At 39.9% G+C, this 19,889-nt stretch overlaps 1 protein-coding gene and 1 pseudogene across 5 annotated transcripts in view; one reads left to right on the top strand and one right to left on the bottom strand.

Moving 5' to 3' along the window:
• Positions 1–1,577: 1,577 nt before the first annotated feature.
• On the bottom strand, positions 1,578–15,733 carry LOC133104223 (acyl-coenzyme A synthetase ACSM4, mitochondrial-like; annotated as a pseudogene).
• Positions 15,734–17,589: 1,856 nt separating this feature from the next.
• LOC133104393 (acyl-coenzyme A synthetase ACSM1, mitochondrial-like) overlaps positions 17,590–19,889 on the top strand; it is a 68,356-nt gene continuing 66,056 nt past the window's right edge. For all 5 annotated transcript variants that reach the window (XM_061210117.1, XM_061210114.1, XM_061210112.1 and 2 more), the window contains exons 1-2: positions 17,590–17,796; positions 17,969–18,126. In XM_061210117.1, coding sequence (XP_061066100.1) covers positions 18,079–18,126 — 48 coding nt within the window. In that variant the 5' untranslated portion in view covers positions 17,590–17,796; positions 17,969–18,078. The remainder of the gene's footprint in view (positions 17,797–17,968; positions 18,127–19,889) is intronic.

The following is a 19,889-nucleotide window of genomic DNA, read 5'->3' as shown; positions in this document are numbered from 1 at the left end:
GGTCCTGCTGGTAAAACGAAGGATTTGGGAGGAGCAAAGAGAATAGAAAGGGCCTTGCTGGTGCAGATGAAGCTGGAACTTCCTTATATATCTTTAGATATTTAGAATGTTAACTCTTAATAAGTTGAAGTTATCTTGAAAGGATGATAGGAGCATTGTAACTATCATTGGGGGAACACAGATGATAGGATTTTGGTGCCTTCATCAGACTTTTTCCAAGACAAAGATAACTTTTATTTTGATAGTACAAGACTCTGGGAATAAAATTGGCTGTATGCTTACAGAACGTACAGCCCTGTGGAACTGGGTTCCTTTTATTTTTTGAAAGCTGCTACTCTACAGAAAGGTTTTGATTTAGTAGTTTGTCTTTAATCCTCTTTTGTATTTATTTTTACCAGTATTTGGTAAGACCTTAGTGTGACAAAAGCTATTCTTCCCCAAATGTAAGGTAGTACTGTGCTCTGTTGGAATCTGAATTCAGTCATTGAAAGATTTGTTTTCAGGTTTACCAACTGTTTATTTTCACTGACATCTGAGCATGTTATTCTATAAATGACGAGATTCCAGGGTGGGAATTGAGTGCTTTTTGTCCTTTTAATTTTTATTTTAAAAAATTATGTCAGTTAAACTCCACTTCAGTGTTGTGGTTTAGTAAAACTTGTTTTGCTCTGTGGAGGAAAGAGTGTTAAATTCGATATTTTAAAACATGTTTCCCTTTAGTTAAACATGGTTTCTAAATGTTATTTTTACTTGTATTTTGCTTTTGGTATGGCCAGATATTCAGCTTGTTTTTCATAGTTTCTGATGTTTTCAGAAAAATCAAAATAAATTTGTTCCCTAAAGACTGGTGTTCTCTATCTCTCCTTTTTCTTTCTGCCTCTTAGTAAATCTCTTGCTTTATTGTCATAAAGTAGATATATCATAAAAGATGTTTTTATGTCAAATTATGTATCAAAAGTCATGTACATTGTCCAAAAAGTAAAGACACAAAAATTTATTAATTGCTCTTGAATAACTAAAAACTCTTAAGCGTTTTGTATCTTATTCAAGCATTAGATATTTTACAGTGAGTTTGCTTCAAAATGTATAGTACGGTACTTAATTAAGTTCACTTAATTGGCTTTTGAATTCTTTACATTCCTTACTTTAACATTAATATTTTAATTCACCTTAAAGAATTAGTAACATATAAAGATTTTAAGCAGAAGAAATTCTGTCTTGAGCCTTTCTGTTAGAATAGTTCTAATCTTTATTTTGAATTAATCAGGTAGAAGATAAATTCATTGTCTATTGTGCTTTTCTAATTAATCATTTGACCCCTGCTATTTTAAACACTACAAGTCATTAATCATTGCCTTTGTTGTTTGGTCATCATAACAATTTTCTTCCTAAATATTTTTAGATTTTTACTTATTTATTTTTTGGCAAAGTACAAAACAAAAATTCAGTTGAATTTTTCAACCAGGAAAAATCTTAAGCATTTTAAGAGAGTAGTCACTGAATTATCAGGAAGCAAGGACTAAAAGAAAGCAGCTCTGTTAACTACTTAATACCACAGTGTTCTTGTCAGGCTATGTTCAACCCCATTCATGGTCTCTTAAAACGTTTGATTTTTCCCAGTGATCGTCTTTGGGAGTTCTTTAACAAATTTCACCTAATTAACAGAAAAACATATTATGAGACACTTGATTCCATTTTTACTCTCCCAACTGTCAGTATAATAGGGGAGACCTTTCATGAAACTCTCTGGCATTGAGTTTCAGCGTCTGGGTGTTGTCTTAACTGAAGCTAATTGGATGCCTTGGTCACCAGAAACTGTTCCATTTATATATAAAGATGACAGTGGAGCGCCATCATACTGGTTTTTAGTGCAAATTCACCTGTATGCTTTGACAGAAGAATAATCCCTTTATTCTATTGCTTTCCTCCAGTTCAAACCAGACCTGGGTCTCTACTGCCCCAGGGAAATGGAGGCCACAACTAAATGCCAAGAGAAACATCAAGTTAATTCTTGGCTTTTGACCTTTTAAGAGCTGGGTCCTGGAGGTTTAGAGATAATTTTGAGTTTATACAATTTTCCCCTTATTCCCTGACTTGACAGTAAACTACTCTTTTTGTTCTCCCTCAGGATATGACTACTGTATTTTAAAATGTCCTCAAACATTTCCGAAAAGCAACTAGTCACTAATTTAGTGATTTGAATGGAGAAAATGTAACTAGTTCTTAGGTTGAAATTAACTACATTTTAGCTGAAATGATGCCAGTCGAAATGGAAGTCTCATGTAGAAGATCAGTCAATATCAACTAATAGGATTCTAGGACTAGAAGGAAATTGCAGTGCCATCTGTGTGTCTTTATACAGAATTATGCTTAAATCCCTCCTTTGAAGAAGAAGGTTTCAGGAAAGATTCCACAGTTTCTTTGGATAATATCTTCATCCTGAGCCTTAAATTTGGTCACTTGATACTTAAAGGCACTGTGCTTTGAATTTATGAGTGTGTAATGGCCCAAGGGTACTATGATAGATAAGTCAGGTGCTGTCTTTAAAAACAATTTGCTGTCTTAAAAAAATAATTTTTTTTTCCTCATATGGAATGGGACTGATTAGTCTGATAAAGATGCTTAGTAGTTACTTTGTATTGCAGAGTTGACCAAAGATTCTAGTTCTTCAAACATTTGTAGTGTCCTAATATAAAATATTTTAAAGCAAAATTCTTAGGGCTAAAGTTGAAACAGGTGTCTTCTACTTATATAATAAGTTACTATACAGTCAAAAGCTAATAAAATCTATATACTTACTAGTTTAGATCCTTATTTGGTAACACACACTTAACTTTTGTGCACAATACTTGCCTTTCTTGGATATTTGTAAGGTGCAGTTGATTTTTTTACATGATCCTGAAGTTCAAGAGTTAATTTCTCTGGGTTGGATGATTTAAAGGGTGCAGATAAGACAACAAAAGCTTTCACTACCTGCAGGAAAAAAAATCAATTTATATTGATACATTTGTTTTTCAGACACATCAAGAATTTGGACCAATGCTGAACACTAACTGGTTCTTTATTGAACCAGTTAGATATTACCCACCTGGACATCATAGGGTAGTACTCCTTTCCCCACTGAACCTGGTTTAATTTCTTGCCCTTTCTGATTGGCACAAATTATTCCCTATTAAGAGGACATGTTTTATATAACTATGTAAAATTTCATTTTCTGTAGCTATATCATGACAATGAAATCCAAGACCCAGCTTTGACTGATTTTCCCAGTATTCAGTCTCATCTTCTGAAATATATTATCTGAGACTAGTGGTTCTCAAACTCGAGTGTGCATCAGAGTCACCTGGAACATTGTTAAAACACAGATTGCTGGGCCCCATCCCAGTTTCTCATTTGTAGGTCAGGGAGGGGGCAGGGGTATTAGAATTTGTATTTCTGCCAAATTCCTGCGTGCTACTGATACTGCTGGTTTGAGGACCACACTTTGAAAATCACTCCTTTTGACTAAGAGTGCCATTAAGTGCACCTTGTAACTCCCCACTGGGGCTCTCTGGGGTCCTTCCCAGTGCATTGGAAAGATGAGCTACTCAATTCTGAACCTTTTCAATCCCTAACACCTCTGAGACTTATCCTGTGTGAGGAGGAGGCAGGAAGACCAAGTAATAATCATAATTCCCCTTCAGTCAAACCTAATTGGGCAATTTAGAAGTTTTGGGAAACACCATCACAATGTAGAGCATGGTGGGAGCACTTCAGGGGCTCAGTTGGCAGTCCTGGGGTTGAAAGGGTAAACTTAAGCTTTGTCCATTAAACATACCACCTGTCTGTCCGTAGCCCTTGTATAGCATTAGCCCAGTTTGCACTTTCCACGTTCCAGCACCTCTGGATTGAGTGGCTCCCCTCCCATCAGGCAATGCCGCAGCTTCTTGAATTTATATCTGAAGAGAGAGTTGCATGGGGTCTTTGGGGAGAGAAATATGAGTGGCTTTCATTGCCAGATAACTAGGACATTAGCAACAAGCAAAGAGCTAGGAGAGGCAAGTCTTAGGAAAGTTTATTCAGTGAATATTTGTTGAGCACCTACTCTCTTGCCAGACATTGTTCTAGGCACGTGGGGCATGTTATGATTAAAACAAAGATTCCTGGTGGAGTTTACATTTTAGCAGGTTATTCAAGAGAGGAAAAGGTTGGAGAAAATGCTAATAAGGATATTAAGCACTTATTATGAGCCAAGAAATATGGCAGCTAATATTAATTGAACATTTTTTATGTTACAAGGGCTTTTGGAGCACTCTCATAATCTTCACAAACCCTATTTTATAAATGAAGACATTGAGGCTGAAAAAAGTTAAAGAATTCTCCCAAGGCCTCCCAAATAATAAAGAACAGAGTTGAATAATCTGTACTCTGCACTTACCACTTGTCAAGTATCTCACTCACCAAGCATGCTGCTGACGTTGAATTCTTTCCAGAACCTCGTGAGGTAGCTCTTAACTATGTCTTATGGATGGAGGTAAGGCAGGATCAGCAAGGTCCTCTTGAGTGATTGAGGTCCACTATTAGAAAGTAGCAGAGCCCTGCCTGTTTGACTTTGGAGCTTGAGCTTTTAACCAGTGTCTTACTACTCAGCTGCCCTACAGGACTCAGGTGAGAAAGCTTGGAACAGCCCGACCGATACAGTGAGCCCCAAAATGGGTAGTAGGGTTTGGTAGGACATGAATTGTGTCTATTCAAAATAGAATAGCCCTTGAATTAATTTTGAAATGTGAGCAAGATGTTCACATTCTGAGGGCCACAAGGAGTTGATCAGGAAAAGAGAAGATTCATATTTGCTTTATTCTGTTTCTCATAGCATTCTCCCTCCTAGATGTCTACACCTTGGGGAAACAAAGGATGTCCTTTTCCCGTTTGTTTTGTTTTGGCTTTGAAGCATCCACGTTTAGGGGAGAAAGGGGTGACTGTGATGACTTAAATTGTTTCTCTCTTCCTTTCTCTTCTTATGTATTGAATTCATATTAGTTAAATAAATATACTTCGTAACTTCACCTAATGTTCAGGTGATTTGGCTAAGTTGAATATAAGCTTCAAGTCATAAGACTTTATTAACTTCAAGACAGTATAAATGTAGTTGTGGGTTTTTTTTAGGGTGGGGGTGATGGGAGTGCTGGGATTGTAGAGCTCTGGTTGTCTCTGGAAAAATGTTCAGTTGCCCTTAAAGGCTTTCCCAGTGATTCTTAAACTGGGGATGCGGGGGGTGGGTTGCCCCCCAGGAGACTCTAGGCAATGTCTGGAGACATTTTTGGTCATCATCACTGGTGGAGAGGGAGGTGCTACTGGTATATAGTAGGTAGAGGCCAGGTAGAATGCTGCTCAGCATGCTACAAAGCACAGGACAGCACTCCACGACGCAGAATTATTTGCTTCAAAATGTCAGTAGTGGCGAGACTGAGAAACTCTGGGCTATCCTGTGCTGAAAAGGGGAGATCCGTGATGCTGGATTATAACTTCTGTTTGTGGTTCAAATGGAGATTTCTGCCCAAATACCTATTAAGGTCTCTTTGCACAAGCATCCAGTACACAGTGGGAGCGCTGCACAGGGTCATGATGGGATAAGTGGTATGATGGAGAAAGACAGATGTCAGCAGTGGTTAATTAAAGGTCATGACTGGAGGTGATGTCTACAACCTCTTATTCTCTTCCATTAACATGTGCTCATCTCATGGTCACTCAGTAAGAAAGAAAATAGAGTAATATGATAGTTTTAGGCCTTTCTGGGTGGGTAAATTTACTTGGAAAAAAGGAGAAGGAGCCAGACATGCCGCTGTGGGGATTGGATCAAGGTCAGTTCCTAAGTTCTTGCTTGATCAGTTGGTTAGATGGTATCATTTACTGAGCTAAGACATTAAGAGTTCTATTTTGTAGATGTTTCACTGGAGATATCTAAGTAGAGGTGCCAACTAGGCAATTGGATACACATGTTGGTAGTTCAGGGGAGAATTAAAAAAAACAGTTTTCCTGCCTACCTTCCACAGAGGGTGTACCCAATTCCGAGGCTGCTCTGAGAGTGCTGGGCCATCTTGGGAGAGCCTGTGGTCCCATTGGTGAAATAAATGGCCATTGGTTCTTGACTTCCTGTCTCCACACAGCTGTGCTCTGCAGAGGCGGTTCTGCAAAATATGGGCCCCAAGATGGTGGCTGAACATGGCAGACCAGTCTAGCTCTGATATTTCTTCCATGGTATTTTTGGAGTTATGACACTCCAAAGTTGTTGGTTTGAAGTGGGGATTCCCTTTATCTTGAAAAATACTCCCCAAATGTGTAAATTTCAATGTGACATTCATGTGAGTTCAAAGTCCTCTGTCTTCTGTGAATTTTGTGGCATCTTTAAGGTTTCTTGGGGACTCAGCCGAATGTTGCAGGGTTGTTTAGGACAGGGGTCTTAGAAGTGGGGGAGCTTGCTGCCCAGGCGATGTGCAAGACAGCTGGGATGGGGAAGAAAATAGGAGAACTTCAAATTATATGTATTTTAGAATTCATTCTTTAAAATGTTTATTTTTGATATTTGTGTGATGCATAAAAGTACATGTATATAATTTATAAAGAAATAAACATGTATTAGGAGAGTGTGGTAAAAAATATTTTACTGAGGGATGTGCATATTCAATCTGAATAATACTACCTTAGGGAATTACTACACTGCTGAATGACTTTATTAACTTGAGAATAATCATAATAGTAATTATAATTACTATAATTCTTACAGAGTGATTACTCTGTGCCAGGCATTATGCTAAAAGCGTCACATGCTTCATCACATTTGGTTCTTCTACAACTCAGTTGTGTAGATACTATGCTATCCCTATTTTACGGCTAAGATACAGAATTTTAGAGATGTTACTTGACTTATCCAAAGGTACTCAGTTTATGAAAGACACAAACAACATTCTGTGGCATGGCCTTGGGAGAGAATTTTGGGATTGACCAATAGGATTTGGTTTACATTAACTAGTAGGATAAAATTTTATTCCAACAAAGGAAACTGCCTTTATTCAACAGAGTTTATATGGCTTCTTTTTATAAGCTTCTCTGGAAGAATTTTTTTTTTTAAACATAAGCTACTTAACAGCTCTTTGAAGGATAGTACTATTAATTAACATTTTACTCCCTTTTTTTTACAGTTTAGGAAGCACTTTCTCACATATTAGCTTATTTTATCCTCAAAACAACACGAGATATGTGCAGTATAATTATCTCCATTCTACATATGAGGAAACCTGAGGGTAAGTGATCTGTTTGTTCATTCATTCCTCAGTAAGTATTTCTTAAGCACCAACTAAATGGTAGGAACTGGGGATAGAGTGATCAATCAAACAGACAAACAGTGCCTTTGCCTTCTGGGAAGTTACAATTTAGGACAGGGGTTGGCAATTTTTTTTCTGTAAAGATCTAGATAGTAAATATCTTCGGCTTTGAGGGTCATAGAGTCTCTGCTGTAGCTACTCAACTCTGCTCTTGTAAGATGAGAGCAGCCATAGACAATGTGTACTCAAATGGGTGTGGCTGTGTTCCAATAAAACTTTATTTATAAAAGTGAGTACCAAGCCAGAACTGGCTCATGGGCCCTAATTTGTCAACACCTACTGTAGAGGAGAAAAATAGACAGTAAATAAAGGAACAAATGAATGGATATGATATTTGGATAGTGATGAGTACCATGAAGAAAACACCAGGATATGATAGAGTGGCTGGGAACCCTACTCTAGACAGTTTGGTCATGGACACCCTCACTGAGGATAAAACATTAGAGCTGAAATCTGACAAGAAGGCGTCAACTGTGAAAAGGACTAAGGAAGAGCATTCCAGATGGAAGAAACAGCAGGTGCAAAGGCCCTGAGATGGGCCATGTTCGAAGAATAAAATGGTGGCAAGAGGGTGTCAAGGCAGTGAGAGTGTTGGGAGTTAAGCAAGAGCCAAGCCAGGCAGGATACTCATCTCAGGCCCTGGTAGGAAGCAGAGAAATGGAAGCAGAGCTACATCCCTTCCTTCTGTCCTTAAACACTTTTTAAAAAAAAATAAATTTATTTATTTATTTTTGGCTGTGTTGGGTCTTTGTTGCTGCTTTCTCTAGTTGCAGCGAGCAGGGGCTACCCTTCGTTGCAGTGCACGGGCTTCTCACTGCGGTGGCTTCTCTTGTTGCGGAGCATGGGCTCTAGGCACGTGGGCTCAGTAGTTGTGGCTCGTGGGCTCTAGAGCGCAGGCTCAGGAGTTGTGGTGCACGGACTTAGTTGCTCCGCGGCATGTGGGATCTTCCCGGAACAGGGCTCGAACACGTGTCCCCTGCATTGGGAGGCGGATTCTTAACCACTGCGCCACCAGGGAAGTCCCTTAAACACCTTTTATTAGGTGATTCTTTCCTGGGAAGAAGCCTAGATCAACCCACAGTATGCTGAGTCCTTGGAATCAAGGAGACTCTGAGATGTAGTTGTGACTGGTGTTATTGCTGGCACTACAGATGAGGCAGGGAAAATACTCACTGAAATAACTCTTGGAAGCTGAGCCACCGATTCTGGCTGTGTGGAGACAACAGGAATTTGGTCTTCAAGCCGGGACACTCTGAAACAATGGACTCCACTGCTGGGATCATCTCCTCACTGGCTACAGTGCACTTGACTTTGGATGCTTGCAGCCAATGGAGGATGTCTTTTGCTGTCAGCTGGGTTGTTCCTGGCACGAAGACAAGCCCTGGGAAAGAGGGAGGGCCCTGAGTAGACTGTGGACTGTGGAAACTTGGACTTTGTGCCTGGGTGGCAAGGAGCTATGAAATCTAGCCTTCAGCTACCCTTGCCTTGGTCCTCAGGGACATCCCACAGGACCCTGATCCCTGGGAGATCCTTAGAGCACTGGCTTCAGAGTCTGACAGTCCCTGGATCTGATCCTGTCCTTACAACTTACTAGCTTTGTGACCTTGAGCATGTTACTTGATCTCTCTGTGTGTTCCTTTCCTTCTCTGTAAAATGGGGAGAATAATAGTGTCTGGTATAAAGTAGGCATTATAATGGTGGGCTATTATTATGTATCATTTTTGTGGAACATTTGAGTCATTATTATGTAACACTTAAATAGCACTTTACAGGTTATAACACATTTTCATGAACATCATCTCATTCAGTCCTCTGAACCAGTGGTCTCCAAAGTGAGTTTGGCAAGATAATCCACTGGGGATGAGAGAAGAAATGAGAATTAAAAAAAAATTTATTTGAGATATTAGAATTCTGTTTATGACTTTATCTCATTTTCATATGTATTTTATAATATACATACTATATTAGCAGAGTAGAACAACTTAAATAACTATATCCAGATGGGAGTATATGTGTCCCAAATATTTTTATTGATAGACTGTGTAACCATAAAAGCTTGGAGACCACTGTTCTAAGCAACCATGTAGGTCCATGTAGTTGTTACCATTTGATGGAATATGAGATTGGGTCATAGCTGGCAAGTGGCAGAGTCAGCCCTCAAACCTGGGTCTTCCCAGTGGTCTGGCATCATCAAAGTTCGCCTACACTACTTTGGCAATGCTTAATTTATCCCAGCTTCTCACTTCATTCTAAACACTGGCCTGAGATGGGCCTGATTTTAAAGTACTAGTTCCTTATGAGAAGAACATATATGGCAGAATTAGATGAAAAACAGAGGGAAGACGGTTTGCACTTTCTAAAGCAAATCAATGGGAAGAAAGTGGAATGTATGTAAAGCATTACAAACCGCCACTACCATTTATTGAGTACTTGATAAGTGCCTGCTATCTCACTTAAAATTAATCCCAGTGTATAGATGGCAACCAGCCCAAGGGTTGCAAAGTGAGTAAGTGGCAGAACCAAGATTCAAAGATACGCTTCCCAGACTCCAAAGACCTGTGTCATATACCAGACTCCTTATTTCTTGGTGAGTTTCCTGAAGTCAGCTAAATAGGGAGATGTGGAATTGAGTTCCTAGGAAGGAAACTTTAATTACTGCATATATTTTAAAAGCTCTTACATGTCATCCCCTCTTGAGAAAATGAATAAATATGTGATGATAAGGAAGTTAACCAAGAAAACATCTCTTATCATTCACTCAATATAAAAATATACGATTATTTATTTTGCAAACCGCTTGTTCTTAGTGGCTCAGAAATTATTAGTACCCTTGGTGGATTTGTGATGTGAATGTATTCAATGGATAGGTTGGGGGTCAAGAGGAAGTTCTCTTCTAGTGAATTTTAGACTGTATACACTTCACAGCAAAAGCAAAATATTTTGCCATGTGGTGTATAGTACTAGCATCTCAGTATTCACTCAGAAGATTTAATTATTCTGAGCTTGAGAACATAATCCTCAGCTGCTTGTTTAAGATTTAATTAACTGTATACTTTTGACCATTCAGCTGTGGGTTTGTTTTTAATCTCAGCATTTCACAAATTGCATACATTATGTTAAGTAATGTTAGTACATTTTTATCACAAATAAACCACCTTTAATCTCCTTCCAACCCACAGTTTCACATTTGCAAGTTCCTTTTTATAGTGAATGCAAAAAGAATTTTATATATTGCTGTTTTTAATATTGGCAATAAGAGCATTTTTCAACACCATTATGAAATCCTTATTATTATCTTTTTAATGACATCCCATGAAACTGAGGCATCATAATTTCAACTAGCAATAAACACACCTCCACTAAACTTTATTCTCAGCTAAGTTTATAAGTTATTTAATTGTTCCTATATAGTTGTTTCCATTTTTTCTATTATAAATGATATTGCAACAAATGTTTTTGTGTTCTGTATAGTAGTATATCCTTTGGTATTCTTATTTATTTTTAATTGGCTTATAAACATTTATGTTGTGTTCTAGAGCAGGGATTGGAAAACCTTTTCAGTAAAGGACAAGATAGTAAACATTTTAGGCTTTGTGGGCCATACCATCTCTGTCTCAATTAGCAATTCTGCTGTCGTAGAGCAAAAAGAACTATAGACAATATGTAAAAGAAGTGAGCGTGGTTGTATTCCATTAAAACTTTATTTACAAAAATAGATGGCCAACCCATAGGCCATGGTTTTTGCTGACTTCTGTAATAGAGGGGAAAAGAATCCTATAGAAATTTTATTTGGGGTATGTTATAAATTACTACTGTGGGAGAAAATGTGTCATTGAATAATCTTTCTATCTGGAAAGAGGCAGAGGTTTTCCAGCTGGAACCTACAGCCATAGTCTTACAAATCCTTGTGTTATAAAATCCTTTTTCTTCCTTTTGTACTTCCATGTCAGGGAGAATCCAAATATATTCAGAGAAGTTAGTTCTAGAGCATCTGGATGAACACATCATAACCAGCACTGCAAAGAGGCATTGGTACCCACATTTGCTTTGATAGAGTTTTGTGTTTAAGTCCCAGTTGCATAGCTTTCTAGCTCTGTGACTCTGGGCAAGCTTCTTAACCTTTCTGAACATCAGTTTCCTCTCTTACAAAATGGGCATCACAGTAATACTTAGCTCTTAAGGTAGTTTTATTATTATTGCATCATGATTGCTCCTAATTTCAACTCTTATTTTTCTGTTCTTTGTAAACTTAACTTCAATCAAAACTAACAATTTAGAAAAACCTCTACTTTCAGTCTCTCTCTGTTTCTGCATGATTTAGAAATGTTAAATATTGGCACTGACCTGTTCTTATACAAGCCATGTTTATGAACCACCACTCTGGGATTCAGGGAAGAATCACGGCTGCTCTGTCTCCTCTCTCTAGGCTGCAGGGCTTGATGAGCACATTGGCAGCCTTTCGGGACAAGGAGCCCAGTTCTCCAAAGCTCCATTTCACCTCATCCCCTTTGCCATTCACTCACCACAGGGCTGGGTTGGCTGGTCTGTCTCCTGTCTGGGCATGCATGGGCACATGGGAAAGAGAGGAGAAGACTTATATGAGTGGTCATCAAATAGATGGGACACCCTCAGTGACTTCCCCTCAGCCCCTGTGCTGGTGGAGTCCAGTAACAGAACCCCGGTTTGTCTTTGGGGGAACAACTGCTCTCCTCTCAAATACAGCCTTGTTGAGATAACCCATCAGGGTGCCCATCCTTCCCTGACCTGGGCCTGTGACCCAAGTTGGGCCAATCATACCTTCTCTCCCTGATTTTGAGTTTTCTGAGAAGAACAAAAAGATAGAAAATGGTTAGAGCAGTCTATTGGCTATTGGTGCTTATGCATCTGTCCTGGTTCCTGTCCTAGTTAAAACTCCAGCTTCCAACCCAGTTTTGCAAGCTCTTCCACATCCCTCCGATAAATTTCTTTTTTTTTTTTTTAACATCTTCATTGGAGTATAATTGCTTTACTATGTTGTGTTAGTTTCTGCTGTATAACAAAGTGAATCAGCTATATGTATACATATATCCCCATATCTCCTCCCTCTTGCGTCTCCCTCCCACCCCCTCCGATAACTTTCTTTCTTGCTTAAGTTAGATTCTGTTCCAACCAAAAGCCCTAATGAACGGACTAAGACTGATTAGGAACTTATCATTTTTTTTTACCCAAAAGGCCAAGCTCTGGGTTTCATAGGTAACAGAGAATAAGATGGAGGGCCTTTGCTGGAGGAGCATCAACTTGATTGCTTTCTGGAGGAAACTTCTTATACATGATTCTAGAAAGTGAGTCATCTGTACTGCAAAACCTCTTTGCTTTATGTATTACCTGGGGGAAAATATCACTCCTCCTTTCTTCCCCTATCTGGAATGCTCTTTTACTTTCCCTGGTTGGAAAATATTTCAAAACCCAATTTCCATTTCACTTCCTTGGTGAAACCTTTCTTAGCTCCCACTTCTCCTCTCTGACTTCTCTGTGTTCCTGCAGCTTTGTGCTCACATTCCAAGGGACTCCATTATACTGTGCAGTATCACAGATGCGTCCCTATCCTATGGATGAAAGCTCTGTAAGATCAGGAGCTGGTTCATTTACCTTTGGAACTGGTGACCTGGGATAAGTAGCTTAACTTCTATGAGGTTAAGTTCCTTATCTGCAACCCCCTAGGGTGGTGGTGGGGATTTGATGAAATAATATAGGTCAGTATTTCTCAATCTTTAGTCATTTGAGAATCACTATTTTGCTAGATCTGTCTTTGTATTCTTCTTTACATCGACTCACTTTTACGTGTGTACTTTTACTTAAGAAGGAAAATGTGTTTACCACCACATGGGAAAATCAGTACCACTTGCTAAAAGTGGGTTACTGAAAAATAAATATGTATACTGAAAATAAAATATGTCCTTAAATTTTATCTAGAGATTTTCAACTTCTACCCACTCTTTGTTCAAAAGTGAGTTTACCAAGTGTAAGAGCGCTGTTAAAGACAATGGATTTGAAGGAAGACTTTCCCCTCTATTTAATAGGAAGGATGGATTCCACATATTCAGTACCTTGTATGTCTATTGTATCTTCTGAAGCACAGGTCCTTGCAGTGCATTCTGGTAAGCACAGGTAGGTAAAATGTTCAGCTTAGTACCTGGCAGGAGGTGGGGGGGTGGTAAGCAGGGACCTTGACCTGAGGCTACACTAAATGCGTCATAAGGCTTATTGCTTTATTCTTCTCAACCTCTGTTTCTTTCCCAATCACTGCAACAATAACTATTCGTAAAACCAAAGCTCAAATTACTGCTTTTTGTGACTAACCCCAACAAATGAATTGGAGAGCAGAGAGTGACTGTGTGGGGCTTGGAGAAAATGAAGGGAAAGAGGCATAACTCTGTGAGTAATCATGATGAGGGGGGGCTGAGGAAAAAGACAGCCATACATAGTTGAGGAGCAAAGTTCTTCCCTGGGGAGAGAGGAGGGCAATTGGAAAACAAACAAAGGAAACCAGAGGGATGAAAGAATGGAATTAAAAGTGGACCACAGAACAAGGAAATGGAAGGTTGAGAAATAGGTGGACACTAAGCGTCTAAGGGAAGCCCATCATCTTATACCTTCTCTTTTTGGGACCACTGGTCCAGCACATCCCCAGCAAAGTTAAAGTTCTTAGGCAATGATCTCTCACAGCGATTTATGGCTTCAAAGTCAGCAAGAGTCAGAGGTGCCCAAAGCTGGTGACCTTTGTGAAAGCACTGGCCAGAAGGCAACTAGGAAGGCAAGGTAATAAGTCACCACAATTAGATTGCCACCATCCCTCTAATGATTCTTTTGGAAGGACCAAGATTTCTTCCAGTGATGATAAACCCCAGGGACCTTGTTATGCAGGAGACCCCAGGGAGTATATGGACATGCAGCTTGGACCATTAGCTGGGACCTTAGGGAGCATACTCTGTCCGTGGTGAGTGAGGAACTACAGCAGTTGTAACCCAGCATAGGTTTTGATGGAGAAGTTGCAAATCATATCAGAATAGAGAATCTACACTTAACCCCTTAGGTAAGCTGCTTGGATCAGAGGCTGAGAATGTTGAATGGCTCCTCAGGGTCTTGTAAGCACGTCAATCCAGATGCTAGGAGTCTGTTTCATCTTCGGAGATCTGTTTCATTTGGAAACTGTTCCCATAGTAATAACAGCTATTTTTAACATGCATGCAATACTTCATAATTTCCTGGGATCCCATATGCTATTATTTTATGTAATCTTTACAAAACTCTTATAAAGTAGGCACTACTAGTACCATTATTTGACAAATGAGGAAACTGGAACTTTGAGAGGTTAAGTTGCTGCCTAGGGCCAAGGGTTATTTTACTGCTTGATTCTTTCTTCTTATCATCATCAATTTTCAGCATATCGAGTTGGTGCTCAGCAACCTGCATTGGTGACTAGTGAATTTTTTTCACTAGCAAATTTTTAAAAGTTAGGATTAAAAAAAGATTAAAAAAAAAAAAAAGAACTTTTGAAAACTGCTAAAAAACAAAAAACAGCAGGGCAGGAACCTAAATTCTGAGACCAAAGGTAAAAGTCAGATTTGGTGGTTCTCAGTGACAATGGGGGAATTTCCAAGAGGGGTGAAATGGGAAGGTGCAGGGTGGTCAGAGGTGGTTTCTCTTGTTGGCTTTTGTGTCTCACTGATTTTTCATCTTCCACATCCTGCAGCACTTCTTTATCCTGCTCTTCACCATCACCCTTCTTGTCTGAAGTCCATAGTGTCAGATTATCACATAACGATTGCATGATATGTGTAGAGTCCTTGTAGCTTTCTTCAATCAGCGTATCCAGTTCTGCAGTTGCATCATCAAAAGCTGCTTTTGCCAACCTGCAGGCATGGTCAGGGGAATTAAGAATTTCATAGTAGAATACAGAAAAATTGAGAGCAAGACCTAAGTGAATGGAATGTGTTGGAAGTTCTGCCATTGCAATATCACTAGCAGCTTTGTAAGCCACTAGGCTGTTCTCTGCAGCCTCCTTCCTGTCGTTTCCTGTGGCAAATTCAGCCAGATACCTGCGGTAGTCCTCTTTGATTTTATAATTAGAAAACCTTGTCCAGAATGTCACAACAGATTAACTTTAGCTCAGTCTCAACCATTTGCCAATATTCTCCCATCATTTTAGTTTGTCTTCTCCTCACTGTTTTTTTTTCTTTCTGTTCAATGCTGCTGATTATTCTCCAGGAAGCTCTCCTAGCTCCAATCACATTTTTATATGCAACAGATAGGAGGTTTCTTTCTTCAGTTGTCAACTCCACATCCATCCCTGCTGCTTTCTTCATTGATTCCACCATTTTGTTGTATCGCTCAGCCTGCTTGGCCAGCTTCGCTTGGTGCACCAGATCCTCCCAATCATCCACAGTGGTAGCGGCTCCGGCAGGGTCTACGGCCCTTGGACGGAAGGGGATAGCTTCTCCGACACTCTCCCACAATTTCTTTTATTTTGTTTGATTGTTTCCTTGGCTTTTCCTTGTTTTTTTCACGCCCCTCCACTAGAAGGGAGCTCTTTGGGTAGGGACATTTTGTCAATTACCATTTACTTCCCAGAACCAAAATAAGGTCTGGAACATATTTGGTCAATGAGTGAATGCACGAATGAGTGAACACGGGGACGTGTATTCATTCTGTTACTCTCAGTGAAACATTTGTACCAGTGATTCCTAAACAATTGTGGGTCACATTTTCCTTGAGAGTAGTGTGCACATAAACACACGCGACCGTGCTGCAGACAGCATCAAATGCTCTATTTTCCCTATGAAAAATTGCACCTCAACCCATTAGCCTTAAATTGCCCAGGCTTCTTAGGCCAGAAATATGCATGCCTTTAAACAATTTTTTTTGTTTTATAATTTATTTTATTTATTTATTTATTAATTTTTGGCTGCCTTGGGTCTTTGTTGCGGTGTGCGGGCTCCTCATTTGCAGTGGCTTCTCCTGTTGTGGAGCACGGGCTCTAAGCACGCGGGCTTCAGCAGTTGCGGCTCGTGGGCTCAGTAGTCGTGGCTCACGGGCTCTAGAGCGCAGGCTCAGCAGCTGTGGCACACGGGCCTAGTTGCTCCGTGGCATGTGGGATCCTCCCAGACCAGGGCTTGAACCCGTGTCTCCTGCATTGGCAGGTGGATTCTTAACCACTGTGCCACCAGGGAAGCCCTATGCATACCTTTAAATGCTTTTGGGAAAAGGTGCGTGTGAAGTCGACTCAGCCCAGAGAATACTTTTAACCCTGCAAAACAAGGGAAGCCTTTGCACTGCTCCTTGAGGGAGCCTACAGACTGGTTGAGACACCAAACCAAAATTATTTTAGAGTAAGGTCCGTACTGCTCTCTCTGGCACCAGCAACATGCACCAGGGTATTAGGTTGCTATCCTCATGCCCACTGCCCATCTGGGGATGGTAGGTGGTCAGTTTGAAACACCACAGCCTTCTCTTACATCAAAGCAGAAAATTCTTGCTTCACCAAGTCTTCCTCTGGTTGTGAAGTGATGGAAGTTATTATTTGAAGGTAATAAAATTGGTTACTTGTGGGACTGATGGAAGTTATTTCATCCATCTGCCATCTCTAAAGCACTTTTCATGGAAAACATCAGCCAAGGAGTTAGCAACAGGTATGTAGCTTCCTCTAGGTTTGCATTCTGACCCTGTCATGTGTATGTCACCAAATGGCAACTTTTAAAATAAGCTCTCACGATCAAGAGGGTGATGCTAGAGAAATTGTCTGGTATAAACTGAATTTCACATATTTAAAAATGACCAGAAATGCTTTTTTAAAAATGAAGAAGATGAAAGTGAAATGGAAAACTAGTGTAAAGAATGTGAAAATTTGGTTTCACCGAAATATTTTCATGGTTAAACACAATCATCTGCCGTTTAGCATGTGTAAGTAGTATGTATTTATGCGGCCAGTGCTTACAGCAGTACAAATTATGCAGATACATACATAAATTCTTCGTTTCATTCAACACCCAGAAAACCCAAAGATTTCTTTGTTTTCCAGCCCCTGTGGGTAAGACACTGCCCGATAGAGGAAAGTCTTGGCTGGAGCGGTGCCCCAGCTTAGTGACCACCTCGCTGAGAATTTCCCAGGACGTTCCCAGAACGGCCAGGAGGGGGCGCGCGGTCACGGCTAACGGGCACGGGGCGGTTTCCCTCCATGCAGTGCGCAGCGAAGGCCGGCAGGGGCCGGGCGCACGCGTCTTCTCCGACCAAAGGCGCCTCAGGGCGGGCTGGGTTCCCGCCCCACGGCCTCGGGCGCTGCTTCCGAACCTCCGCTCCGTTTCCAAAGGTTCCTTGTCTGAGGGAGCGACTGCGGAGGCTCTGGACCAACCGCCGTGCGTAGGAAGCTTCCTCAGCCGGCTGAGCGCTGAGCGGGGAGGTTTGTGCGGCTTCCCCGAGACCCTTGCGTTTTCCGGGCTGTTCCCGGTGTTTTATTCTTTACTTTCTCTAAGAATGTTTGAACAAGGCTTATTGACTGAAGTATCTGTTGGTTGAGGGCTTGACGACTCTAAATCAGGGCTGCAGTGGCTTGTTTCCTTGTTTCTGTACAGATTCGAGGATGTTTCTGGGGAGAAATCCCAGCACGAGCTCAGAGGAAGGGGAGATCCCTTGAGTGGGACGTGAACACACTCAATACTCAATATCGGGACCTTCGAGGAGAATGAGCTGGGGACCCGCTTTCCGAGTCATGTTGGAACCAGAACCCCAGGTAAAAAGCGAAAACGCACTCCAGTGCATACATGCTTTCACTAATTTTTAATGGCTCAAGTTTTCCAACAGCGTTGAAGTAGCTGAAAACTATGGAGAACCTGACAAGTAAGTGTAATAAAACTTACGTTATTTTAAACTTAAATATTTCATATATACCCAAAGCAGAATTTATTATAATTTTACTTTACTGTCTTTAATAAAAGCAAGGTCACTAATAATGTTTTAAGAATATACTTGTTAGCTTGTCTCCTTTTCAGTTGAGAGTCTTGCTGTGTTTTATAATTTCTCATGATCTATGACGATCTTAAATAAGTTTGAATGATTTCAGCTTACTAAAACCTCGTTCACAGGACCCCACTGTTACTTATTGTTAATTAAATGATCAAGACCACATTAGAATTGGTTAATATGGCACTAAGCAAAATCTGTGCATCAGTTTTAGAAGCAGCAGCATGATGGTGTTTTTAAATATATGAATATTGATGCTTACCTTCATACATTTCCAATTTCTATATTTTTCTTTTTTGCGTATTTTCTTTTTGTTAAATTTATTTATTTATTTTTATTTATTTTTGACTGCGTTGGGTCTTCGTTGCAGTGCGCGGGCTGCTCATTGTGGTGGCTTCTCTTGTTGCGGAGCACGGGCTCTAGGCACGTGGGCTTCGGTAGCTGTGGCTCACGGGCTCTAGAGCGCAGGCTCAGTAGTTATGGCGCACGGGCTTAGTTGCTCCACAGCATGTGGGATCTTCCTGGACCAGGGCTCGAACCCGTGTTCCCTGAATTGGCAGGCGGATTCTTAACCACTGCGCCACTGGGGAAGTCCCTCTTTTTTGCATATTTTCTAATTCAGATATTATATTCATATGTCTTCCTACATTTTACATTCATCACCCATACTTTCAAGGCTTGTTTCATTTGCTGTAAGAAAGGAGATAGGCCTTGTACTGAGCATGTGGCTTTATTTAATATCAGAATTGGTTTTTATATATCTTTATTAACTTTCAACTGAGTTGAAAATATCATCCTGTAATGACAAGTTACATATATAATCGAATCTCATTGCATCAGGATGATTTGATTTCATCATAGTGTATTTCTTCATTTGATATTTTATGTGTATGTACTTATTCAATATATGTATATTAGACATGAGACTATCCCACCAGTTCATCGAATTTGAAAAAGGAGAGGTATTTTTTCTTCTTATATTCTCAATATTTTCCGGGTCTAACCTAATTTCCTAGTAGCACTTAAAATTCATTTTGAATTTTATTACATAAATAAGGGCCATATCTCCATCCATCATTAGCTATATGATTAGGTTTATCAACAGTATAATAACCTATAATTCCTCTTAACTCAGAAACATTCTGAGCTTTCAGTATATTCTTATGATCTCCTAAGAAGTGAATTAGTTATTGCATGAAACTTATCAGAATCTAAGTCACTTAGATAAAATATTCTTTTATTCTTTAAATTGATTTTATCACTTGCTGGAAAACATCATCTAGTAAATTATGAGTTTGAATAATTCTTTTAAACCCTTCTGTTTTAAAAAAGATCATGGTGAAACACTGTATCTTTGTGGTAACCAATTCTGTTTATGTTCTATCAATGAGCCAAAGATGGCTGTGGTGTATTGGCGGGCTGGTACCCCCCGTTAGCTCAAAAGCCTCCTGGTGCTAAACTCAAATTTTTATACATTGAGTTTTTTAAAACATAGCCTCAGTAAGAGAGTTTTAGTCATTTACGTTGTTCCTG

The sequence above is a fragment of the Eubalaena glacialis genome, chromosome 13, assembly GCF_028564815.1.
Source record: "Eubalaena glacialis isolate mEubGla1 chromosome 13, mEubGla1.1.hap2.+ XY, whole genome shotgun sequence".
NCBI lineage: Eukaryota > Metazoa > Chordata > Mammalia > Artiodactyla > Balaenidae > Eubalaena > Eubalaena glacialis.
This window is presented reverse-complemented; position numbering and strand designations above follow the sequence as displayed.